The 27,109-nt window shown below is 37.7% G+C and overlaps 1 protein-coding gene across 2 annotated transcripts; it reads left to right on the top strand.

Moving 5' to 3' along the window:
- The first annotated feature begins 4,644 nt into the window (after window positions 1–4,644).
- LOC103974105 (calcium-dependent protein kinase 16) lies at window positions 4,645–26,642 on the top strand. 2 transcript variants are annotated; one of them, XM_009388858.3, is made up of 7 exons: window positions 4,650–5,480; window positions 7,177–7,320; window positions 8,018–8,170; window positions 22,393–22,508; window positions 22,621–22,788; window positions 25,954–26,184; window positions 26,261–26,642. In XM_009388858.3, exons 1-7 carry the CDS (start codon window positions 4,826–4,828, stop codon window positions 26,408–26,410), a joined length of 1,617 nt encoding a protein of 538 aa, XP_009387133.2. In that variant the 5' UTR covers window positions 4,650–4,825; the 3' UTR covers window positions 26,411–26,642. The 2 variants fall into 2 exon arrangements, with proteins under 2 accessions (XP_064977281.1, XP_009387133.2); XM_065121209.1 differs by lacking the exons at window positions 25,954–26,184; window positions 26,261–26,642 and adding an exon at window positions 25,535–25,842 and having other exon boundaries at window positions 4,645–5,480.
- The last annotated feature ends 467 nt before the right edge of the window (window positions 26,643–27,109 follow it).

Here is a 27,109-nt window from a genome sequence, read left to right as displayed (position 1 = left end):
CACCCCTTTATAATGCTTTCTCCTTTTTATAGGTTTAGGAGAACCCTTACAAGCCTCACACCTCTCTTGAATGATCTCAACTCTTAGAAAAGGAGGAGGAGGATTCTTACACTTTTACAACACTTTAATACCCTAAGAATTCAAGATTATATTAACACTTTCGTGCCCTTTCATGCAGAAAAAGGGTGGGGTATTTATAGGCCTCAATTGCTTTTGAATTGGAGCCAAAAAGTGTCACATCCCTGGATTTCAGAGTAATAATGGTACCATCGCCATTATTGGGTGGTACTACCACTTGCAGACTAATACTGGTTGATACCACTGCCCAGTCTGGGCGATACCATCACCTAATGGGGGCGGTACCACCGTTGGCAGCATTAATTATCGATGGTACCACCGCCTAGTCTGGGCGGTACCACCGCCCAAACCACTTGGGAGACTGAGTCACCAGGCGGTGCCACCGTCGATCGTGACTTCAAGTGTTGAATAGGTTGTTTCAACTGGCCCAATTCGGCCCTATTAAGGGCCCAATTAACCCCTAATTAAGTTAGTGAGATTACCTCCCAATGTTATGACGATCTCTCGCAATGTTCCGACGGACTCCCAGTAAGCTCCTGGACTTTACGACGATCTTCTTGGTGAGTTCCGATGAGCTTCTTTGGCAAGCTCCTGGATTTCTTGGTCAGTTTCGGTAGAACTTCTGATGAACATTCGAACTTCCGATGAACTCTCGAACTCCCAACGAAGTCTCGATCTTGACTCCGGCATAACATTTGCTTTATGTCTTACCGCTATCGTAATTAATCTTGCACACTTTTCTCAACATATAGATTAGATCAGATAATTTACAATTGATTTCATCATTAAAATCCGAGATTCAACAATTCTACTATATACAAATGATAAAGCTAGTCCAAAAGAGCATTAAGCATGTATCCTCTACATATAACTTCATCTTCATTTCTTTTCTTTCATTCAACCTTGACTTCATCGGTTTCATTGTTAGTTGAATCAATAATTGGCTAAAGATTTGGATCAAACACATAGAAAATCTTTAAAGTAGCCAACATGAACTTCATCTTGTCTTGCGAACGAGTAAAATTTGTTCCATCAAAATGATCCAAATGAACAAAATCTTGATTTAACAATTTGATGGTATTTGTGGTTTCTATCGTAAATTTGTATAAGCTCAAAAAATATCATTTATAAATTATTAAAAAATATAACAAAGAACAGGATGAAAAACACTATGGAATCCAATAACAAATACAACAATAACAAATACATTATAGGAAATATATTTAAGCTTGAAATATATAAAAATATTTTTAAAATATAATATTTACATTCTCTTCTCGACAAGATTATTATGGGTTTGATGTAAATAATTTTAATAGATATGACAAGCTTTTAGAAGATCTGTATTCAACAAATAATAAAGAATCTTCAAAAAGTAATTAAAAAATATTTAATATCTTCAAAAAGTAATTAAAAATATTTAATTTAATCGAAGAGTTATCGAAAGAAAAAAAATCTAAAAGAGATATTATTTATAATTTACTTTAAATACCCATTTATAGATATTTTTATAAAAATATAATATTTCAAAAATAACTATCAAAATAACTAGAAAGAAGATCACCTTTTCAAACAACTCTTTTGAATTTTTTTTTTAATTTGAACAATTTATAACATCTTACCTACGACCTCCGCTACGTGCAACAAACTCCATGCATCCGTCGTCACAGGTTTGAGTCCTCATCGACTGTAACCTTATCAGGCTTTCCTGTCAGATTTCTTGCCACTGTTTCTTCTCATGTTCTAAACCATTAAATGGTTGCAGGTATATTGAGTTGATGCTGTTAACAGAACCATGACGAAGTCACAAAAGCTCATAGATAGCCAGTTCTTAAGCCGCATGAAGTTAATGAAGACGTGAAGAACATAAAGATATCTGAATTCTAGAACCTGGAGTGAACATGGAATTCCTGGCTTCAGAGAGTGAAAGAAGAGAAGCAGATAGTAGAGTCCACCAAACAGTGAGATTACGCTGCACAAAAGCCATGTTCTTTGCTACCCTCTCTCTCTCTCTCTCTCTCTCTCTCTCCCTCTCCCGTTACGTCCCTCGAGACAAGAACACCAGTTCTACTATATATATTTTCCTTTGGCCTTTTTTCCCTCTATTAAGGACAACTCCTCTATATATATATATATATATATATATATATATATATATATATATATTCATGAGCATTCGGATATAATCATAAGTATGATTCGATTTCGTTGAAGTGTTCTAGAAGATGATCTGATGATAAATAAATGAGAGGCATTTGGGAGAAAATAGAAGGTTATAAGTGTCTCTCGTTTATACCACTTTTCCTTGGAGATTACTACTTTAAATTTTTTTTATGATCTCATCTTATGTTAAAAACTTTGAATATTTCTATATTACTCTTTTATAAATAGATATATATATATATATATATATATATATATATATATATATATATATATATATATATATATATATATATATATATCCTCAGTTTATAACTGAATTATAATAAAAAATTTCACTTCTTACCTATAATTTCCTTTTTTTTCCTCTTTTTTCTCTTCTTTTTCTCCTCTTCTTAACCATAGAGGTTATTTAAAATAATAAAAATTCAACATTCTTAAGGTTGTATACATTATATAATAACTTAAAATATATCATCTTTTAGGTCAGTTACATTAACTCATAATATATTATATTTCGAGCTTTTATGAATTGTTTAGTAGGGTGCACAAATAGTAGAAAGAGTGAACTGTAAGAATGAAGCTCTAAATAGTAAATTCCTTGATTTTTGTAAACAATAACTTATATTTTACCTATTAGACTCTAACCTCTTAGAGCGACGTTCGTATTTTGAATTTTTTTAAAAAAATAACTTAGAATTCAGCTAGAAGTCTATATCCTGTTATTTTGAAAAATATTCTTTATAAAGTCAATAGAGACCAATAGTCTTGTTATTTATTGGAACTTTGAAGAAGGGCAGGTATACAATACCTTTGAATTCATTAGTCAAAGATTTCAATATGATTTTGTGTATGTAAATATTGACTTTGTACTATCATTTTTTATGTCAATTTTATGATATTTAAAATTTATTTTCAGAATCTTAACAAGAGAAATAAAGTCAACGGATCAAAACAGAAAGTGCCACATGCTTTAGGGAGGACAAGTGGTTGATTGATGAAAAGGTAAGCAAAATACTCATTAACATTAGATTATTTTTATAATATTATCTTTTATGTTTTGTTAGGAAGAAGTTAGCTATAAATGATAATTTTATTATTAGTCATTGAAAAAAATGAGAAAATAATAATAGATGTGGATGCAACTATGTATCACAATTGGTCTTTTTATTGATTTTATTAATTTTTTAATCTTAATTTTTTATTTATTAAGACTATGTTTGTTTTTATTATAAGAACAAATGAAGAATCTTAGAGGAACTCACAATAACTAATATTTTAGTAAGTGACGATATCATTTTTCAAGTATTAGAACCAGAGAAATCAGGATGTGTTCGATATTTCGTAGTATCGAGATCATATTGTTTAAGATGTATCGTCACATAGTCTCAGAACGAGAAAGATGAAGAAATTCAACAGCTAAAAGAAATTTTTATAAAAAATATTAAAGATATAAAATAAATGCAAACTATATTTTTGGATCAAAGTTTATCGAACAATTAATATAAGTAAAATTAAAAAACTTCTTTTATCATATGATTTTATAATTATATTTATGCATCTAATTATTATTATTTACGTTAACTTTGAGAGAAGATTTAGTAAGGATATCTTTTATTTTATTTTATTTTATTTTATTTTTTTGATATCGTGCTCTTAAAAGCCTCTAAAAAAAAGTTGCTTTGTTTGCATTTGTATATAACATCGGATGCAGTCGAATATTAGTGCTATGGTTTTTATATAAATTGATGTGATTAATGGAATAATACTGCCTTTGAATTGTGAGCTACACAATCATTGTGGTTAGTGTATCATACATAGTATTTTGTGTATTATTATGGTTGTCTTTCTTTCATTGGATAAAAGTATCGATTTATGTAATTAGATACTTTTGCTTTGCTCTTTTGCTTGCAATCCACCCTTGGTAATGCCATGATTCTCTCTCACTACAACAAGAGGAAACTAAACTAGTCTCGTCGGATATGTAAGCGGTTTTAAACTACAGAAACATCAATAGCAAAGCCATCATCATCATCACAAAACAAATCGGATTACCGATCAGGAGAAAGCCTTTGATGAGTGAGATCGCAACAAAGAATGCAAATCCTGTGGTACCGATCGATGAAGTGGTATTAGCATTACATTATAATTTTGCTCTTGCGAGCAGCATTATATAATTCTGAAAACAAGAGCATGCCAATCGCCAATTAAAATCATAACCTACGGTGGAGACGACGACCCCCATTCCCTCTTGTGGTATGTTCCCTCCGTTACTATGCGCATAACATGATAACGCATCGTTCCTCTTCCGAAATCGTTGTAACAGATGGCCGTTATAAACCGACAAAGGTCTCAGCTTGCAGCAGACTAAAGCAGACCTTTCCTTAATTTATACTCTCTTCACCGCCTTTCTTTTCTCTTTTCTTTTAGATTTAAATTCCATTCTTGGAAGCTTGCTTTGCTCTCCTCCCTCTGCTCCGCATCCATGATGTGAGACCGACCTTATAAGAACCCTAGCTATTTTCTTCCTTGCTTTCTGTGAAGGCGGTGCAGGAGCGAAACCCTTGCCGGATCCGGCGACACAATGGGCAACTGCTGCCGTTCGCCAGCGGCCGTCGCCCGAGAGGACGTCAGCACCCACTTCCACCACGAGCTCTCCGCCGGCAAGAACAATCTCCACCGCGGCGGCGGTGGGGGGACCGCCGCCGGCCACTCCAAGCGGCTGACCGTCCTCAGCCGCGACGTGAGGTCGGCCGGCGGGATCGAGGAGAAGTATGTACTCGATCGTGAGCTTGGCCGCGGCGAGTTCGGCGTCACCTACCTCTGCATGGACCGGGACACCAGGGAGCTGCTCGCGTGCAAGACGATCTCGAAGCGCAAGCTCCGGACGGCGGTGGACGTCGAGGACGTGCGGCGGGAGGTGGCCATCATGCGCCACCTCCCTCGGAGCCCCAGCATTGTGACCCTGCGCGAGGCGCGGGAGGACGACGGCGCCGTTCACCTGGTGATGGAGCTCTGTGAGGGCGGGGAGCTCTTCGATCGGATCGTGGCGAGGGGGCACTATACGGAAAGGGCGGCCGCGGCCGTGACCAGGACGATCGTCGAGGTCGTGCAGCTGTGTCACCTGCACGGCGTGATCCATCGCGACCTCAAGCCGGAGAACTTTCTCTTTGCTAGCAAGAAGGAGAATTCGCCCTTGAAGGCCATCGATTTTGGGCTGTCCATCTTCTTTAAACCCGGTGAGTCTTCTTTCCCTCTGGATCTATGATTATATGGTACTGTGGGAGATTTCGTTGAATGCACTGAACTTCGTAAGACTCACTTTTGAACTGAGTCAAGATATCGAGCTTGCCTTTGTGAGAATACTGGCCCGGAGTTCAGGCTTATCAGTTGCAACTGTTCTTGTCCCGAATAAATGTTAGCTGGCAAATCTACTTGCCTGAGTTAGTTTGCTTGTCACATTAGAGCCACTGGAAACATGCAACACACTTATAGCCCGTGCCATTTTGTTTTAGACAGCAAATTTGCACTTTGGTGTGTCTAATAAAGGAAAAAACAGGAAAACTAGATCATTGATTTGTTGAGACTTGTCTCTTTTAATGCTTTTGAATCCAAGTTGTTGTGGAGAGGGCAAAATTGCACTTTGGTAACACTTGGATTTATTGTTGGTTTTTTGCTCATGAAATTATGGATATCGTAATGCATATTGTAACTTGTGAAGATAATCTAATGTTAGTTGTGGTACCAAGATACACCGAGATATGATGGTGGGTCTAAACTGTGCTCCTCATTCCCTTTTGTTATGAATATTATCAAGGGGATCCACATTGATTATTTCTACTTTTTCTTCAAGTGTGGCTTATTTTTGTGTCCCATCTTTGTCAAATTCTTTTGACCTCCATTAGAATATTGTTGCTCTAATGCTATTATGACTTTTGCCTCGGCGTGCTATGGTCGTATGACTTTCCAGACCAAGTTGTATCCTGCCTTTTATGTATTTGTCATCCTTCTAATTTCCTCTGAAATTTATTGTTGATAACAAATCATATCAGACGAGGTACATAGAGGTGTAAATAAGCAGTTCATTAAGTCATTAGTTACATTAGTTTAAGGCCTGTGTAGGCCATAATTTTTTTCAACAATTATATATGATCTCTAGGCTATCCTTGTATTGTCAACTATGTTTTCTTTAGAATTTAGATTAAGAACCATGAAAATCAATTCTTTCATAGAATGAAAATTTATTTGTGTTTGGTGTTCAGAAATGGTCAAAATGTTATTGCATTAATTGGCTGGTGTTGGTGTGGTCTTCCTTATTGAATGGAAAGTATGTCAAAGCTAGATAAAAATTATATGCATCGCCTGATTCCTGTAGATGTATCTCGTTGAGTCATATCTTCATGTGTGTATACAGCTTTGACAAGTTGTAGATCTCACCCATAAAGCTTTCATTTTGGTGCAGTTGAGTTGAATGGAATGTTAGTACCACAGTGGCTTTGTCAACTCTTTTACTTTTGTTAACTGGCTATTGCATTCAGCTTCTGTAATATTAATGACTTCTATGAAATACATGCATAGATACATTTTATTTTGGTCAAAGTATATGGAATCGTTTCGTGTTTACTGCTAAAATAATTTTCAAGGACCTTTAAATTTAATTAGAGAAGTTTTGATCCTTAAATTTTTCAACTATAGGATATGAAATTACATAGGCATTACTTGTAAGGTTTAGCATATGCTTTTAGTATTGAAGTATTTTAATTTAATTTATAATCATCTTTGTAGGATAATATCATCTAATCTAGTTCTTATGGGAATTCATGTAGATGTGTCAAATTTAGAACTATGCAGTAACATATGTAAATTTTCTTCCTTTTAACTCAACCACAGTGTTCAAATTTAGAAAGCCTTAAATATTAGATTTTGCTATTCCAGGTGAAAGTTTTTCTGAGATTGTTGGTAGTCCATATTACATGGCACCTGAAGTTCTAAAGCGGAATTATGGACCAGAAATAGATATATGGAGTGCTGGAGTTATTCTCTATATTCTATTATGTGGGGTTCCCCCATTTTGGGCAGGTAAGTTTATTCTTCTAGTGGAATCCAACCATATATGATTTTCTATCTTATGTAGCACTTGTTACTGCTATTTAGTTGCAAACTTATGAAATCCTCAAAATGCTTTTATCGTGTCCTAGTTTGTGTCAGACACTGACACTGGTTGGATTCTTCTTAGAACATATTGGACTGCTTCAAAACATACTAGGATGTCTATATTTACTTTTATATTATCTTATGCCTGTATATGTGGGATGCTTATATCATCTATGTATTTGCTTCTAGGTAATAGGTATTAGTGAATAATGTCAAAATATGTGTCTCTTGGATATTTGATACTATAATGTGAATTATCCTCAATATTTTGTGCAAGCTTGTAGTACTTTTGTTAAGGGCCATTGTGATTACATATATAATTGTCATAGTCTTTTATAAATTATAGATCATTATAGTTTAACATAGTCTATCAATATACGTTAATAATACTTACTAGTTTATGAATGATTTTTGTGGCATCTTTTCTACTTTTTCAAAAATTTCCTGTGTTGATGTGTCTGGATGATGATGTGTCTATGTCCATTCTTCATATTTGCAAACTTGCAACACAACTGCCCTCTAGGCGCTTGCTATTCTTTATTGGAGTGACCTCTGTTTTCTCTTTTTAGATTTGCATGTAAAATTGCTTTCTGTGATGAGGAATACAATGTCTAAATTGCAGAAACTGAACAGGGAGTTGCCCAAGCTATTCTGCGGGGGCTTATCGATTTCAAACGTGAACCATGGCCAAGTGTTTCAGAAAATGCGAAGAATCTTGTTCGGCAAATGTTGGAACATGACCCAAAGCTTAGGCTAACTGCAAAGCAAGTGCTTGGTATGGTAAATCTTGTAAATTTTTTCCACTTAAGAGGCTTTTTTGCCACTTTGCTGTTATTTGTGCACTTAAAATATTGTCTGGCAGATTCTGCTTTCTGAATCATCCTTATTACTTTCTCGTGCTAATAATTAAATGTTTTTTGTACACCTTATAGCCATGATTTTGAGTTCCATAAACAACTAAGCTAAAGCTAGAAAGGGAGGATATTTTTGAAGTGATTAGTGTCTAGGTAGACTTTAATGTAAGCTTTTCTAATAAAATTCTTTTAGTTCTAAATTGGAGGCCAGATTCTGTGAACTTAATTTTCATGCTAAGTTTTTGAATTGAAATTATATCTTAGAATTTAAAGAAGAGAGTGAACCTTGGTGTCACAATGAGGTTGCTTCTTCACAACTCAGGTGACCAGGGTCTGACTTTTAAGTGAGTAATCTGCTTGCAGGAGCAAGGTTGCATACACCTTCCTTGATCATGAGTTGGCTTGAGTCTTGTGCACTGGATTGTCTTTTTATTTTCTTAAACAATTTGCATGTTCATTAATCTTGATTTTTTTAATTTAATCTTGAGTTTTCTACATCCATCAACTTATATTCATCTACTTGAATTAGTTATTTCATTTGGATTATCGGTTATCAGTTTCTGTATTTAACAAACATAAATTTGTCAACTTTGTTTTAAAATTTTGATTCTATCAAATTTGTTTGCCACTTTTCTGCTTTTGTATTTTCTTTAGTCATTGCAATTGGACGCCTAGAGGTCAGTCTTATATTCTTTCTATGGAGTCCATGATCAGATTTTTTCGTTGTTCTCAACTTTCCTGTTGTGTTTTTCTCTTCAATAAATTCTTTTAGGAAGATAATTTGTACTATTTTGCACACACAACAAAACATTGCATTGATGATACATGCCATAAATATTATTATTTATCAAACAATGTGCATTACATTAAAAGAAAAGTTTTATATGACAGTTGTTAGACCAACAATACTTTATGGATCTGAGTGTTAGTTAAGAAATAATATGAATAAAGAGTTTGTATTGTTGAGATGAGAATATTGAGATGGATGTCTGAAGTTAATAGGAAAGATAGAAAAAGAAATATGCTTATTCGTGAACAACTAGGTATTACTTCGATAGAGGATACAGAGAGAATTGTTTAAGATGGTATGAACATGTATTTAGGAGATCGACGGAGGCGATAATTAGAAGAGTTGAGATGATTAATGTTAGTGGTATGAGGAGAGGTAGATGAAGACATAAAAATATTTTAATAAAAACTACAAGTAAAGATATAAATATTCTAATCTTAACCAAACATATGACCTTTCACATATTTCAATAGTGGCAAAAGATCTATATAACTGACCCCAAATAGTTGGGACTTGCGGTTTTGTTGTTGTTGTTGTATCAAATAATGTGCTTTGGATAGAAAGTGAAGTTTTCCATGAGCATGTGCTTCCTAAGTAAAACAAGTTTGATCTCATCATTCTAGCGGAGGAGTTCGAATATAGTTTGTTGGATCAAGTTCTGCAATCTCAATATCAATTACTAGCACAATTTCCTGACTCAAATATGAATCAGTCAAGGACTTCTTTTCGTTTCTAGACTCTCAAATAATTGAAATGGATTAAAGCCAACTATTTAATTACTTTCTCAAATAGTTTAGCATCGTGTTCTACTCTAAACAGTAGATATCTGCCGGTGAATTGGAACATACTATTTTTACAGGTGTAGTTAGTAATTGTTGATATGATGATTCTAGTGGCTCATCTTTGTCTATAGTGATGTTTTTCTCATTTGAAATAGGTTTTTGATTTTTATTTTCGACCCTGGTACTGTATATAGCAGTTTCTACTTTTTTCCCCCTTTTTTTCTCTTTAAAACTTTTAGGTTGAAGCATTGAGTATAAGTTTGTTTCTAATGATCAGCTTTAAAATCATTATCTTGAAACATCTGATTATTCCCAAATACCAGATTTTTGGTTAGCAAGAGTGTTTAACCGATTATATCATCTATAACTTAAGCATTTGGTATGTAGTCATCTTGGATTATGGGCAGATGCAATAACAAAAAATATGTGAGCTTCTCATATTGGTGAAATGGTAATTGAACTAAAACCAAGTTCTTCTAGAATATCTGTGATTTACAGATTAGTTTCCTATGAGAACAGTGAACTTTCAAGTCTGAAAGTAAGTGATTGGTACACTTAAAAATAAGAAATCTTCTGCTAAGTATTTTTTAATACAATACAAATTATGGGTAAATTGTGTGCCAAAATATTGCTATGACAGGTTAGTGATCCATATCAGTTCCTCAACTGTACATGGCCGATTAGTGGGCGTCAATAATTGGGGACAAAACACAGTGCCATACTACCCTTTCAGGAGACTAATGTGTGATCCTCATTAGGTTCCTGAAATTCCAATTCTTATCACAAAGATAGAAGGCTTTCTGAACAAGCAAATGAAAGAAAGATAAAAAAGAAGAGGACACAACATTATATAAGATGATGCACATCATAGTTTAATTAGGTTGTGCATTAGAGTAGATCCTAATTGCCATGTTGTGAAATGTGAAATGATTTTCTTCTCTCTTTGTGGGTGTTCCTCATAAACATCTGGGCTATCTGGTATCAGAGTAGATCCTGGTATGCATCTATGTAGGTTGTAAGTCTTTATATTGCACCAACAGGGTGATAGTGGAAAAGAAACGATTAGGATAGTAATGTTGAAAATAAATTGTTGATGAAGGGTTTTTCAAAAGAATCAGTACTATCCTCTTTGATGCCATGTTGTCCTTGTTTTACTTGAATTAAATTCTGAACTGTCAAACCAATGTTTCATCTGATATTGATCAAAACACAATTTCATGTCTGCACACATTGTATGTGGAAAGGCAGAGTAAGTTGAATTGGATTTATTACTTCCCTCATCGATTTTGTACTGATTAGTTGCCCAAATATCTAATATAAACCCTCCTTCATTGTAGAATTATTGCAGGTATTGAAAGAGAAAAGCAAGATAATAATGTGATATTTGAGGGACTAGCATAACTGAAACAATGCTTAATAAGTTCTCCTAAACATTGATTTTGTTGTACCATTCAAGGAACTCAATTTCAGGTCCGGACCCATTTCAGTCCATGGTTGGTTGGACCAGTATAGGTTTGACTAATGCTGGTGTACCAACACATAATATGTCAGCATGTACCACTGTGCTGCTACGAGGGTGGAAGAAGAAGGAAGCAGAAGGTAAAAGGAAGGAAAGAAAGGAGGGAGGAAGGAGAAGAAGGAGAATGAAGCAGGAGGAAGGAGAAGAATAAAGAAAAGAGGACGATGTTATGATCCCTTTTATTTTCTAAGTTTTTCTAGTCTAGTAAGAGTCGGATAGGAGCTTATTTGAGATTTATTTATTTTATTAGGAGTTCAAGTTCTGATGGACTCAAGGGTGGAACTCTATAAATATTGATGTATTTATTTCTTTTCATCATCTATGAAATAGTATTCCAGCTTATGACAAATCCTAGGAGGTCGATGCCCTCGAAGTGATCAAGGAGGCCAATATCCTCGAAGTGATCATCCCATTTCTTTCCTCTTCTTCTATGATAAAACCCTAGGGGTCTTATCATCTGGTATTAGAGCAGCAATCCTCGGCATTCCCATTGCAATTCCTCACATCATATCGCCGCCGTAGTTGTCATCAAGCCTTGCCTTCAAAATAACAACCGGTAGTAGCGCCCCATCCCACTCGAGTGAGAAAGGGCCATCGTCGCTGACCACCCCCACTCCAATCGTTGTTGTTTCCCAGCCAGCGGACCACCCTCTTGCTGCCCCTAGCCCTCGGCGACACTGCTCCCAACCGCGCCACCACCGTTGGCTCTCAGCCTCGGCAGGAGCCTTTCCTCCACACAGCGATCGAAACAGGGCAACCCCTCACGCCAATCACCGTTGTTTCCTTCTTCTCCACCGGCTTTGACAGCAGTCGTTGCAGCCTTAGCCCTCGACTGCTTGTGATCCCTTGGCGCCGCCAACGTCTCACCCCATGCAGCGCCAGAAACAAGGCAAATCCCCTATCGCCTCGTCACACCTTCTACTGTAACCGCCGATCACCATTGTTTCCTTCTTTGCTATCGGCATTGACAATAGCCGCTGCAACCTTAGCCCTTGACCGCTCACGATCAAGGATTGAAATACCGTACCGTACCGGTGTTTCGAGCTTGGCTTGGTATGGTACGGTATCGTGTACCATTTTGACTCTTTGTTGTGCAACCGTTCAGAGCTTATAAAGTTTGTTTGTAAGTTGCATTGGCTATGAAGTGTTTTCTGAAATGATTGCTTGTGAATCCCGAGTGAGGCGCTTTCTCTAACCCGTTTTCTTTTTTTGTAGGTCCTAAGGGACCATGAGAGGTTTCGTGGAGGCTGACCTTTGCGGACGAACACGCATGGGTGCCGCACGATTTAGGCAAAACCAACTAAGTCCGTGACAGATGGTATCAGAGCGGGACAAACACTCATAGAAACACTTGGCATGCAAACGTGGGGGACCTAGCTGGGCTGCGTTGAGGGCAGTCAACACACATGACTGTTTGGGAGAAAACGGGCATGGAGATGTAGGGAAAAAGGAGTCGCTCGGAGGAGCGGGCATCTGAGATTGACATTTAGAGGAATGGCCAACCCTTCGCGCAAGAGGCACCACGAGAACAAGCAAGCTTGGAAGAATGCGTAGCGCACAAAGGTTGGGATGACTGAGTTCGAGCTACGGCTCGACGTTGACAACTATACTTAATGGTGCTCAAGGCAAGCAATGCGCTTGGTAAAGGATGAGACCATGCAAGGTGGAATGAGTTGCTTAGCGACCGAAAGAGTTGTGCAAAGCTAACAGAGGTGAGGGAAATTGCTAACTCGAAGAATTCGGTACTCATGCAAGGGCTTATATGCGGACGATGGAATGTTCGCGGTCATCCCAAGGTGACCGAAACTCGGCGCCATGGAGCATTTAAACTTTCTCTTCGGCATGAGAAGGATACATCCGTAGGAGGTTGAAGTGTGCAGCAAGTTTAGCATGTTGCTAGGCCTTGAGTGGTGTAGCGGGGGCTGTATTAACGTGGAGTCGCAATCTAGCAAGTGCGTTTGTAGGAGGCAGAACAATGCACAATTTGTTCAGCAAGTCGAAGTAGTCCAAGGGGATGGTGGTCTCCGAAGTGGCGGGTCTTCCGTGCGTGTATCGAATTTTGTATCGGATGAAAGCCTTGGTCATCAGCATATGGGGCTGTGTACTACTGAGGGAAAAGTTCGAATGCAAGTACCAATGAGTCCCATGGGAGAGACTTGATCATGTAGAGGTATGATCAAAGCAGTTGGAGAGTTGGACTACTCCAGAGCCCATATTCGCTTAAGGTAGCCTGACAAGTCAGAGGACAAGATCGAGTAAGCGAACGTTGCTACCAAGGAAGCTAAGGAGAACAGAATCGGTGTAAACCCTACAATATGATGGCAGAGGCCATGCATAGGAGTTGCAGTCTGTCTTTCCATCGACCAAAGAGGAACTGTTTGGAGAACACAGAGGTGTTGAAGCAGGAGGTCGAAAAGGGTGGGGAAGTGACGACGAGTCCAAAGATGAGACCATGCAAGGTGGTATGAGTTGCTTAGCGACCGAAAGAGTTGTGCAAAGCTAACAGAGGTGAGGGAAATTGCTAACTCGAAGAATTTGGTACTCATGCAAGGGCTTGTATGCGGACGATGGAATGTTCGCGGTCATCCAAGGCGACCGAAACTCAGCGCCATGGAGCATTGAAACTTTCTCTTCGGCATGAGAAGGATACATCCGTAAGAGGTTGAAGTGTGCAGCGAGTTTAGCATGTTGCTAGGCCTTGAGTGGTGTAGCGGGGGCTGTATTAACGTGGAGTCACAATCTAGCAAGTGCGTTTGCAGGAGGCAGAACAATGCACAGTTTGTTCAGCAAGTCGAAGTAGTCCAAGGGGATGGTGGTCTCCGAAGTGGCGGGTCTTCCGTGCGTGTATCGAATTTTGTATCGGATGAAAGCCTTGGTCATCAGCATATGGGGGCTGTGTACTACTGAGGGAAAAGTTCGAATGCAAGTACCAGTGAGTCCCATGGGAGAGACTTGATCATGCAGAGGTATGATCAAAGCAGTTGGAGAGTTGGACTACTCCAGAGCCCATATTCGCTTAAGGTAGCCTGACAAGTCAGAGGACAAAATCGAGTAAGCGAACGTTGCTACCAAGGAAGCTAAGGAGAACAGAATCGGTGTAAACCCTACAACATGATGGCAGAGGCCATGCATGGGAGTTGCAGTCTGTCTTTCCATCGACCAAAGGGGAACTGTTTGGAGAACACAGAGGTGTTGAAGCAAGAGGTCGAAAAGGGTGGGGAAGCGACGACGAGTCCAAAGAGACTTAGCTACTCAAAATCAAGCATCGGTTAGAATGGAGGTGGACTCGGAAGAGTGTCACAGAGGCAGATCTATCGATCGTGAAGAAAGGGATGCAGATGTGAGGTGACGAATAGTAGGGCCATGGGCATGACAGCGTCAAGGTACCGCAGAGGCGGGACTTCCGTGAAGTCATCGATCCCTTGATCTCATGGAGGGAGAGCGCTTGGTCGTAAAAGAGGTCGAGGAGGTGGAGCATGCAGAGGCAAACTCTAAGTACCGAGACAAAGCTGAAGGACAGAAGCCAAGGAACTTCGTAAGACCGGTGTCAACGAGCTTCTCATCAAGATAGCTGAAAGTGAAGGGCTTCGGGTCGTGCAAGAGTGCATGACTAAGAAATGAAGCAAGTAGTACGTGGTGTTGTACCTTTGCTACTCAGGGAAGTAGACGATAGGGTTGATGGAGAAGACGGTACAATCCTAGAGGTGACCAAAACTACAAGAGACTTGCTCCAAGTTGGGGTGAAAACTTTTTGCATTCCAAAAGTTTGATGGCATTGAGAAAGTGAATCATAGTAACTAACTCAATGCAAGGAGTGCAAACACTTCGAGTGCTTTAGAAGTGTGAGCAAAGAGCATGCGAAGGTCAGTAACCAGCTCGATGCATGGAGTACAACCCTCGAGGAGGCGGGTGAAGTCAAGTAACCTTTGCCTTCTCAACTCTTAAGAGAATGGGTGAAACCGAATACCCTAATTCTCTTATCTATCCAGTAGAGGAGCTCTGTATAGGTTCAAAGACCCTTCGAAGATAATAGAAGACAATAGTTGTCAAATCCTCACCAATGGTGATCAGTGCTACTGAGAGTAGATTATCTGTTTTATTTCTCAATAGAATGCTAATTGAAAGCGGAAGTGATGCAAATCTACTTGGAAGTGACAACTAAGTGAAAGAAGAGTCGATGGGCAAATTTTATGGAGGAAGGATCCAAAACTTCAAAAGTTTATGAGGCGATGCTCGTTAAAGCTCCAATAAGCATCCACCCAGTTCAAGCAGTATGAGGCATTTGAGAGACTGACGCATAGTAAGGATGGTATTTTCCTTCATCTAAAGGATCCGCAGGAACCAACACGGATCAACACAACTTAGCCAACCCCACACTAGAGTCAGAGTCACTGTCGAGTTGAAGCAGCATGACGGATCAAAAGTTCGATTACTCAACAACAGCAGGGGAGAGCAACTGGGAGCCGAGAGGCGCATTGCAGCTAGAGCAGAAGATTGAAGACTTAGCAAAGGCGAGGAGTTGTAGTGTCGGCAAAGGCTTCTACGAGGACGTCGAAGGAATAAGTAGGGGAGAATGTCACGGACAAAATTCTAAACAGGATGTTTGTTGTAATGCTTATGTATGTCCGTGTCCTTTGGTTTGTTCATGCTTTGCACAGCATGTAGAGGGACGGTCGAAGGCTTAATAGCCTCATTTTAGTTGGGTTTGGTGGCCGTTTTAGGCTTGTAAATAAAGGTTGTGTCATGTGGATACTTGTGAGAGATATTCAGTCTGTAGTGGACCATTTTGACTCTTTGTTGTGCAACCGTTCAGATCTTGTAAAGTCTATTTGTAATTTGCATTGGCTATGAAGTATTTTCTGAAATGATTGCTTTTGAATCCCGAGTGAGGCGCTTTCTCTTACTCGTTTTCTTTTTTTGTAGGTCCTAAGAGACCATGAGAGGTTTTGGGGAGGCTAACATTTGCGGACGGACACGCAAGGGTGCCGCACGACTTAGGAAAAACCAGCTAAGTTCGTGACAGCGTGGTGGATTGGGGTCCTCGATCCTATACATCTGCATATCAATATGATATGTTTGTTGGATCCAATCATGAAATTGATCCCACAACATAGTGGATTGGTACACCGTATGCCATTGATGCATCAATGTGGTGATAATCATATGCTGATCGTGATGAATCACATTTGTCCAAGGTAGCTCCTAAGGCATATTTTGGTGAATGTCAGAGCTTCTACTTTCATTACTGATCTGCTACTCTGTATCATACTGTTGCTCAGAGAAGGATGACCAACTATCACTGTATTGCTGTTGCCCGTATAATTCTAAAAAATACGACAACTATGAATATGATGAGCTTCTTTCTGTGTCTACATCATGTAGGCTCTGTCGTATCTGCTCAAATTCATCCATTGCCTTCTCCTTACCCTTCTTCTTCCCCTTCTGTGCATAAACTTGACAAGTACCTTGTCGAGTTCCATGATCTAAATCTTGGGTGGCATGTGTAAAATATTGCTCCTCGGTCCATGCACCACCCTCAAGTTGTGTAGACGAGACCAACGACTGCCCGATATCACCGCCATCATCCATCGAGGTATTGTTGTCCGTATTGTTATCATGTCTCTGGATCGAGCGAGTTGCTGAATGTGATTGTGAAGGTGTCTCGTCGTCCGACTCGATTCTTTCCAACGATGTGACTGATGCTATTGCCTTCCCCTTTGCCTTTGCATGCTAGGCGGACGACTGTGACCGTTAGGTGTTTGTAGTTCCTTGAACAGTTTGACTCGATGTTGTTTGACTCCTGCCACGTTGTGATCGAGGGGGATTTTCCACTTGTTGGGGTTGTGCTTCTTCTTCTTTTATTGCCAAGGTGATAAAACGTGAAGGACGCCGAGGATCTCCCGCCTTATCAAATAGAGGATCCTCTTGGTTCTCTACTGCTTCAACCCAATCTAACATCGGCTCTGAATCTTCGTTGTTGAATTGGAGGTCGATGAGATCAATATCTTGTTCCTCTGGCTCTTTAATCCAGCTCAGCACATCACAATCTTAGCCGCATGTTATAATGGACATATACCAGTTTCTCTAACCGTCTGTAGGAGAGTTTGTTGCGGACCTTCGTGTGAATCAATGCAAACGTTGACCAATTACGTTCGCAACCACTAGATGTTGTCGTCTGTGAAAGTCCACAAATGATAACCTTCCTTAAATGTGTTGCATGCCCTCTAAATTATAGCCACCATTCGACTGTAAAAAGATATAAATAAGATTTTATTAGCATAACAAATAATTAACATTAAATATAATTGATAATCAATATGTGTAACTTTTCTTTACTAGGATCTATAGTGTAACGACACGATATAGCTACAACGTCGGAGAATGAACCAATTGTTTCTCGAAATAATCGACCCTCCATAAGAGCATCGGTTGCATTGGTAGTGTTTGGCAAGAGTTGATATATAACATTTCGTAGTGTTGTTAGTAAATCATTTTGCGTTCCGAAAGCATACTGATATTGAATTGTCGGATTTATATAATACGCTACAAGACATAATTTTGTTAGTATGATTTTTTATTATCTAAAAAATAATAAATTAAATTATTCTGTATATGAATTTACCTGTATTATGGATATCTTGATCCATATAAACTTCAGTCCGACAATAAATGATCCGTACGTATTGGTCTGCCTTAAAATCATCTTTGAATGCTTTTCTGATCTCCTTTCTTGCTGAAATCATCATATATTTAAGATACGACATCTATGGACGCTTGTCCATATCGATCTTACGGAGAACAATATAACGTGGTTCCACATCTTTTATGATTTCTATCGTGGTCTCCCAAAATCTAGAGGAAAGAATGAACTTTTTTATCTTCTTTCCATCGCTCAATCTCGAATATCTGGAATTAGACCACTCTTGTGAGGTGACCATTACCTTCAAGCCATGTTTTTTTTGCTGTAATGACTTTAATGCAATAAAATTGGTAGTAAACCGAGTAATTCCAGGTCGGAGTATCTCACCGTTTGCATACTTTTGCATTAAAGCGTGGACCTAATGATGATTATTTATAAACTTTGTAATTGATTGTGCTCGAGCTACACAATTCTTGACCGTCTCTAGCTCACCAATATCCTTCAATATTAGATCTATGCAATGAGCTACACATGAAGTCCAAAGCAAAGTTTTTCTTTTTTCTATCAATTGCAAATCGACCTTCTTGAAATTCGCTCCATCGTCGATTATTATTTGGACAACATATCGTTGTCTGATATCCTCTACTATAGTGTCCATCAAGCTCTCAATGTTGTTTGCATCTTGGTTCTTTTCAGAAGCATTAACTGACTTATGAAACACCACTCTTCTATTGCAATAAACAAGAAAGTTGATGATACTCATTCTTGTTGGTCCTGTCTAACTGTCACACATCAGTATCACTCCATATTCGTCTCATTGTCTCTTGAAGGATTTGATCCAATCCTTTAGTTCTGCCACCTCCTCATCTAAGTACACGTCGTAAATCCCCCTCGGTGTTGGAGATTGGATCCCCGTGCCATACTTTTGAATAAAAGAGACCATGCTCTGATAATATGGACCTTGGGCTGTGTTGGCTGAAATCCTGTGGAAGTTGAACCATTTTGAAATTGTCTTCCCGATATCCTGCTTCTTTTCTTTTATGTATGCATCGTCAATTCGTGTTTGTTTCGCTGTTTGTGGGGGATAGGCTTGCGGATCAATATCAACAATATCTAGTGTGGACCTCCTACCAAGACCTCTCATAAAACCATGGAGTCCACCATACCTCATGCTACTAGTGCGGCCTAACTAAGGAGCAGTTGGTTGCTTCATGCCGGTCGATCTTTGGATTCCACTACCACTGCCATGCTTCAATTGTGAATCAGGTCGTCGATGCCTCATTGCTTCGTTGACCATATACTGATGCTCCAACGATGCACGAATCCCAACTGTGAGATCCGGGTCGACTTGATCGTCGCAACCCTCATACTGATCATAAACTGGTTCCTGTGTAGCCCTATAATATTCTTCCTCAAATCTTGCCTTCTTTTTTATTGTATCTTCCTTTGCTTGTTGTAGCTTGTTTTGAAATAATTTACGGATCTTCGTCGGAATCTTCTTACATTTTGTAATATCAGGATATCCGTCGGTCAAATGCATCTTCACTCGAGTTATTCCTTCATCCTTACCAATGTAGTCACAATAAATATATTGCCAATGATGATGGTTCCATCTATCTTGCGTGCATGAACCCATGCATCCTCATATGGTTGTTCCTTTGGTGTCATGATCTTACCAAATTTAAATCAAATAAGTTATAAAGTATAAACATATTGAATTGACCAAATATCGATAAAAAATCACTAATCGCAGCATTAAATAATTTTATTAAAACATAACTAATTCTATTTTATTATCATAAATATGTTACATACATAAAAGAAGTATTAAATACATAATTTTGATCCAATATGGGTCAAATTATGATAAAATCATCATTAGATACACTAATCACCTAATTAACATAGTTAATTATCCACTAATTACTTCTCTTTCAACACTATAAATATGTCAAACACCCTAATAGGTATTAAAGACATTAAATTGATTTAAAATCGATCAAATTTTGATTAAATCATCATTAAAATAACTAATCGTAACATTAAATAACTTTAATAAAATCTAATTAAACATATTTTACCATCATAAATATGTCAAACACATAAAAGAAACATTAAATATGTAATTTTGATCCAATATAGTTCAAATTACGATGAAATCATCATTAGATATACTAATTACATGATTAACATAGTTAATTATCCACTAATTACTTCTCTTTCAATACTATAAACATGGCAAACACTTTAATTGATATTAAACACATTAAATTGACATAAAATCGATCAAATTTAAATTAAATCATCATTAAAATGATTAATCGCAGCATTCAATAACTTTAATAAAACCTAATTAAACTTATTTTACTATCATAAATATCTTTCAATATTTAATATGCACGAATATAAATATTTGACCTATTAAGTGTCTAATTTTGATTTAATCAATATTAAATATACTAATCATAATATTAAAGATCTTAATTACTCTCTAATTAAAGAAAGATAATGCATACCTCTTAATTAAAAAGTTCTTCTTCTTAATATTTCCAAATTAGCCTCGATTCAATTCATAAATCGTTATTTTGCAGAGTCTAGGAGAGCACAAATGTGAGAAAAAAAGAGTTTGAGATAGTTTAAGAAAGTATAAAAATGAAATAGAGTGAAATATGGGAGAAGAAGGGTTTAAAAACCTATGAGAAATGACTCCAACGGTCAATTTGACTGTTGGAGCACTGTTACCGAGCAGAATTGACCGTTGGAGCATTGTTACCGAGCGATAATGGTCGATTTCAATCGTTACCGAGCTTACACTATCACGAAGTGGAGACCCTACTTACTTGATCAACGGGTTGGGATGCACTGTAGATATCCTATGACTGAAGTGCTGAAAGAGAAGCTCCCAGAGTTTGATGCTACTCAGCCTTGAGGACAAGGCTAATTTGAAGGGGGAGGAATTGTTAAGATCCCTCTTATTTTCTAAGTTTTTCTAGTCTAGTAAGAGTCGGATAGAGACTTATTTGAGATTTATTTATTTTATTAGGAGTCCAAGTCCTGATGGACTCAGGGGTGGAACTCTATAAATATAGATGTATCTTTTTCTTTCATCATCTATGAAATAGTATTCCAGCTTTTGAGTGATCAAGGAGGCCGATCCCCTCGAAGTTATCATATTCTTTCTTTCCTCTTCTTCTATGATAAAACCCTAGGGGTCTTTTTATCAGACGATGAGGAGGAGATGGAGGGGAAGTACCGACCTGGCAATAGGCAGCAGCAGGCGTGTGGCATGGGCAACGCCCAGTGCTGCCATGCTCTTGAATGGCTGTGAAATGCATTGATATGGATCTTACAGAAAAAAATAAACTGACCCGGACCATCCAAAAAGGGTGGTAGGTGTCGGTCATTGCGGATCGGTCCAGGCGAAATCTTAATCCTTGGTTCTATAAGTTAACATGAAGTTCAAGATTAACTTCATGTTTTTCATGCCCATCTGAAGTTCAAGATTAACTTCATTTTTTTCATGCCCATCTGAAGTTCAAGATTAACTTCTATCTTTCAATCAAATATAAATTGTTGGTTAAAAGTTATAGTTTCTTAGCAGAAATGGATTGATAATTGGTGGATGTGAAATCTCTATCTCATGTCAAATTCCCATCCCAGGGGTATCCAGTATCGCTATGACATGCAGCTTTTTATTTGTGAGTTCTAGAAAGAATGTGGCTCCCATTTTGGACCTACAAGTCTGTGATATTATTGTTTATGAGAGTTAATCTCATTTTTATTATGCGTGATGGCAGTTAACTATAGCTGGTTCATCATAGCAGTTATTGTTGCCATGTGTCAGGACTCTGTGAGGTTAATAGATGAAAAGTAATGTTCATGCATGAAGGCATACATTTTAAAATGTTAATTTGCAACAGAAAGCATGTTCTACGTAAAATTATTGGATTTACTCATAAACTACAAGACTGTAGACCAGTAGGTAAACGGGGATGCTAGTACAGTGAAGATTGTTAAATAACAAATGACATACTATTCTATAAATGTCTCGAAGATAATTACAAGACTAAATATCTAAACTATGAGTTGCCTTTGTAGACAAATAACAAAATTCACTCATTGCCAACTATGCCAAACAGATTGTGTGCTTTAGTGCCTTGATTGCTTCAGCTACAATCTTGGCAATAATGCATGTGCATGGACATAATAGTAATGAATTGTCGTATAAAATGGTTTTGAAAGCACATGCATGTCACATTATAAATTGAAAATCACCGAGTACAGTGTGCATCAATTGCACTATGACTATTTTCTAGTACAGTACAGTGTTCTCCAAGTTGGTGACTATTTTATGTTTCTTCCCACCCACACATTATGTCGAAGTGATCCTTATTTATTCTTCTTTCTTGCAGAACATCCTTGGCTTCAAGATGCTAAAAAAGCTCCAAATGTACCTCTAGGGGATGTGGTTAAGTCGAGGCTCAAACAATTTTCAAGGATGAATCGTTTCAAGAGGAGAGCTTTAAGGGTTTGTTGATATTTTCTTAAATTATGTCATCAGATGTTTGAAAACCATGTTATGAGTCTCAGCTCTCCAAATCTTCTTCTAATTTTGATGGAATATTTTCTTGCAAAACTAGGTTATCGCTGATCATTTATCCACTGAAGAAGTTGAAGATATAAAAGAGCTTTTTAAGATGATGGATGTTGACAATGATGGTATTGTTTCATATGAGGAACTCAAAACTGGGCTTGCAAAATCCAGTTCCCATCTTGTGGAGTCTGAAGTGCAGATGCTAATTGAAGCTGTAAGTGTATTCAATTCCTATTTGTTTGTTCCTAAAATGCTTTTTACCCTAGGCACGACAACAAAAATAATGGTCGCCTGCCATGTATCAGATGCATTCAGCTTGACAACAGTGTGCTCCATTTAGTACTTGTTCCAAATCCAATTATATTTGATGCTTTGACTTAGAAAGTTCAAACTTATAATTGTAGTCTATCTTTTTACACTGGATTTCAGGCCTAGGTTTGCTGTGCAGTCCACTAGTTTGCAACTGAAGGATAAAGAGGTCACTAGTGAATAAATGTTTCATTTATTTTGAGTTCTAACTACATGGATTACCTAAATTCATAGATACAATAATCTTGGAGTTCTAAGCTCTTAACAATTCTTCAAAGCAAAGAAAAATGTACATCTTAGCTTTTGACCTGAGACATTCAAGCTTCTCGGCATCTTATCAGTCAAGACTGTACTGTGACAGATCAAATAGGAACAGTTTTATCTTCCCTTCTTGATCTGTTGGAAGATATTGTACTATATATCACAGATTGTTTAATTACTTGCTATGAACCTGACATGCAACTATATCTCTCAACTTGAGGCCAAACTGATCTGAATTCTTAAACTTTACGTTGAAAATGAGATCTATTATATCAGGTTGAACTGGGCCAGGTCAAGTCAAACAGAAACAAAATTAAAGAAGTTTCTGTGAAATGAGGTTTGACAACCTAAAAATGAAATTTGTATCATCGGATTTACATAAGAAGTGTTTGAGAAACGTCATAAGTCAAAAGTTATATCAGTCGGTTTTGTTTTTGAATTTTGGGTTCCATTGAGCTATATTCATTAAATTCTCTTTTTACCCCTCAAAAGTAAAGGATAAAAGAATGTTTAACATTGCAATAAGCTACTAATTTCTATTTTATGCTAAAACTCATAAAATTTAGTCAATCTATTTTGTTGCTATCACCTTGCAAGGTCATGCAGCAAACGAGATCCATGGAAACATTGGTTGTGGTCATTCTCCTTTGTCTCTTAACTAGTCACTGGAAAACCAACATCATTGAAAGACAAAATTGAAGAGAACAATGCTAATGTTGTCACAGCCATGAATTACATATATTGAATAATAAAATCCTAGACAGAGAGAATGGTTATATGGATTTGATTATTGTGGTATACTGACCATATCTTTTGAACTATAGGTCATGACATTGAAATCGGAATTGGAATCGACCAATGGTGAAAACTTGATATCAACAGGATCAGATTGGCAAGACCAGACTCAGTTGAAAATTAATTTAATCAGTCCAACTGAGTCTAATGGCATTTTAGGACACACCGTAGCTGCCAGTGCCTATATTGATTAGGTCCAAATTGGTTGCACTATATATATACTTCAGTATCAGTTCCCCTGCCCATTAGTAGCTTTGTTGTGCAATATTGTGGTGCCATTGTTCTAAAGAGCAGCAGCTGCAGTATGTAGGCAGTCAAGGCACTGTATAGTATATATGTAGTAAACAGTAAAATATCAAAAAATAACAACAAAGATATATGTGATTTAAATGTGGAACAATATAAAGTGACGCACTACAGAATCCATGTAAAAGTGTTGTAATTAAGAACTTCATTGACCATGTTAAATACTATCAATATAGTATACCAGAATAAATGATGATACCTAGGAAGATATGTAAACCTCAGATGGTAGCTATAACTTATTCATCTATATGTGAACCACATATCCAGTTCATTGTTATAGGTGGCTGCATATACGTGTCTACGCCGCTGTTTGTACAGATTTAATAAGCAGCCACATAAACATATGGCCACATATGTGATGAGAGTGCATCTTGAGGCTGCACATGCTCTATGAATTTGGTTTTGTGATATGGCCATATCACTGGCCACATATGCATATGTGGCCTCGTAGACCACATTTTAGAACACTTACTTGCCATATTGAAGTTCATTGATGCTTCAGCTAATTTCTTATACTGCATGTCTATGCCGCTGTTTGTACAGATTTAATAAGCAGCCACATAAACATATGGCCACATATGTGATGAGAGTGCATCTTGAGGCTGCACATGCTCTATGAATTTGGTTTTGTGATGTGGCCATATCACTGGCCACATATGCATATGTGGCCTCGTAGACCACATTTTAGAACACTTACTTGCCATATTGAAGTTCATTGATGCTTCAGCTAATTTCTTATACTGCATGTCTATGCCGCTGTTTGTACAGATTTAATAAGCAGCCACATAAACATATGGCCACATATGTGATGAGAGTGCATCTTGAGGCTGCACATGCTCTATGAATTTGGTTTTGTGATGTGGCCATATCACTGGCCACATATGCATATGTGGCCTCGTAGACCACATTTTAGAACACTTACTTGCCATATTGAAGTACATTGATGCTTCAGCTAATTTCTTATACTGCATATGTGGCCTCGTAGACCACATTTTAGAACACTTGCCATATTGAAGTACATTGACGCTTCAACTAATTTCTTAAACTTGTTTCGTTCCAAGTGGATTAGACCCAAACAGACCCTGATTGAGTCTAGACCAGGTTGACAAGTGCTGGACTTGGTCAGCCATATTATGGTCGTTTTAAGTTCTATTTGGGCCCTTTTTAGCCTCATTTTGTTATGTTTTGAGCCAGTTTAGGGCCTCTTTGAGCCCGATGTTGGTCTATTTTGAGCAACCAGCACTATTTGCAGCAAGGCCAGCTAATTTACTTGCTATTTTGACTTGAAGTTGATACGGACTGCAGTCAACAGAATTGTCAAGGCTCTGGACTGTCAAAGGTGCCTCTTATACCAATTAGGGGAGGTTCAAAGCCTACAAGACTAGCAGTTTACAACAAGTTGGAGGGCAACCAAAGGTTTGCTTAAATCCGAGGGTTTACTGACATGTTACGCCCACATCGTACTTGTGCAGTCTGGTTAGCTTATTTTATTTAAACTAGCTAAAGAACTCTTCATGCTCGGGTCATATATCTTGCTTGAGCAAATGAAGGTCCTGAGCTCATTGTAACTCCGTGAACATGCTTGACAATTTTGCAAAGGATGTAGGCACCATGTACTGCAATGTTATTGATTGCTTCCGTTTGACAATGCTGCTTGCTCAGAAGAGTAAGACTGCATAATCTGATTGATCTGAGTTTGACCAAACAGGTGGATGCCACTGGTAAAGGAACCCTAGACTATGGAGAGTTTGTTGCGGTATCTATTCATTTACAAAGGATGGCTAATGACGAGCATCTCAGAAGAGCCTTCTCATATTTTGACAAGGATGAGAATGGCTATATCGAGCCAGAGGAGCTTCAGGAGGCATTGGCGGAAGATGGAGCTGCTGACAGCATTGATGTGGCGAATGATATTTTACAAGAAGTTGACACTGACAAGGTGACCGATATATGTTATCGTTGGAGGCCAACTTACATTCAACCATTGACATGTATAATCTTTTTGTATTTTGCAGGACGGACGAATTAGCTATGATGAATTCGTGGCAATGATGAAAACTGGAACAGACTGGAGAAAGGCTTCACGCCACTACTCGAGAGGGAGGTTCAATAGTCTGAGCATCAGACTAATGAAGGACGGGTCTCTAAACTTGGGCAATGAGTAAATTACGTTTCCGAGGTCTTATCCATTTGTTGAGAATTGGTCCCTTCCTTTTCGGCGGAAGTCCTCTAGTTAGGTCAACCAACCACTCTTGATTGGCTTACCATGTAATTAGTTCTTTGACCCTCGTGATGGGTACCCGACTCTTGCATTGGATTTGATGTGTTGTACAATAGTGCATATGTTGTAATCTTAAATTGCACTTTTTATTTGAGCATGATGACTGTTGCTTTGAACGATGGATTAAATGGGCTTGTGAGAGTATATTCTGATGAAATCCTCCTGAGAGCAACGCTGATTGTAGTAGTAGTTCCCGCTGGGAGCACATTGTAGTAGTTAGTACACCTGTAAGTTGCCTGCTCTCTCATTGTTGCAGGCGCTACATCAACGGGAACGCCATATTGACGCTACATTAACTAAAGGACTCTAAGGGTAGGCCATGCCATCGTCACGGAATATAGCAATCTTTATAAATGAAACTATGACGTTTCTGCTGTGACTGATTATTATTATTATTATCATTATTATTATTATTATTATTATTATTATTATTATTATTATTATTTATTGTTATTATTATTTATTATTGTTATTATTATTATTGTTATTGTTATTATTATTATTATTATTATTTATTGTTATTATTTATTATTGTTATTGTTATTATTATTATTATTATTATTATTATTAAGGTACACAATGC

This window comes from Musa acuminata, chromosome BXJ2-8, assembly GCF_036884655.1.
Source record: "Musa acuminata AAA Group cultivar baxijiao chromosome BXJ2-8, Cavendish_Baxijiao_AAA, whole genome shotgun sequence".
Classification (NCBI taxonomy): domain Eukaryota; kingdom Viridiplantae; phylum Streptophyta; class Magnoliopsida; order Zingiberales; family Musaceae; genus Musa; species Musa acuminata.
Note: the sequence above shows the minus strand (reverse complement) of the source record. Positions and strands in the feature narration are given on the sequence as shown.

What these genes read in the sequence shown, in the direction of transcription:
- LOC103974105 (XM_009388858.3), top strand. Translation starts at nt 4,826, where the DNA reads ATGGGCAACTGCTGCCGTTCGCCAGCGGCCGTCGCCCGAGAGGACGTC. An exon ending in TCAAGAGGAGAGCTTTAAGG is followed by an intron (nt 22,509 to 22,620) that starts GTTTGTTGATAT and finishes TTGCAAAACTAG; the next exon opens with GTTATCGCTGATCATTTATC. An exon ending in TGCAGATGCTAATTGAAGCT is followed by an intron (nt 22,789 to 25,953) that starts GTAAGTGTATTC and finishes TTGACCAAACAG; the next exon opens with GTGGATGCCACTGGTAAAGG.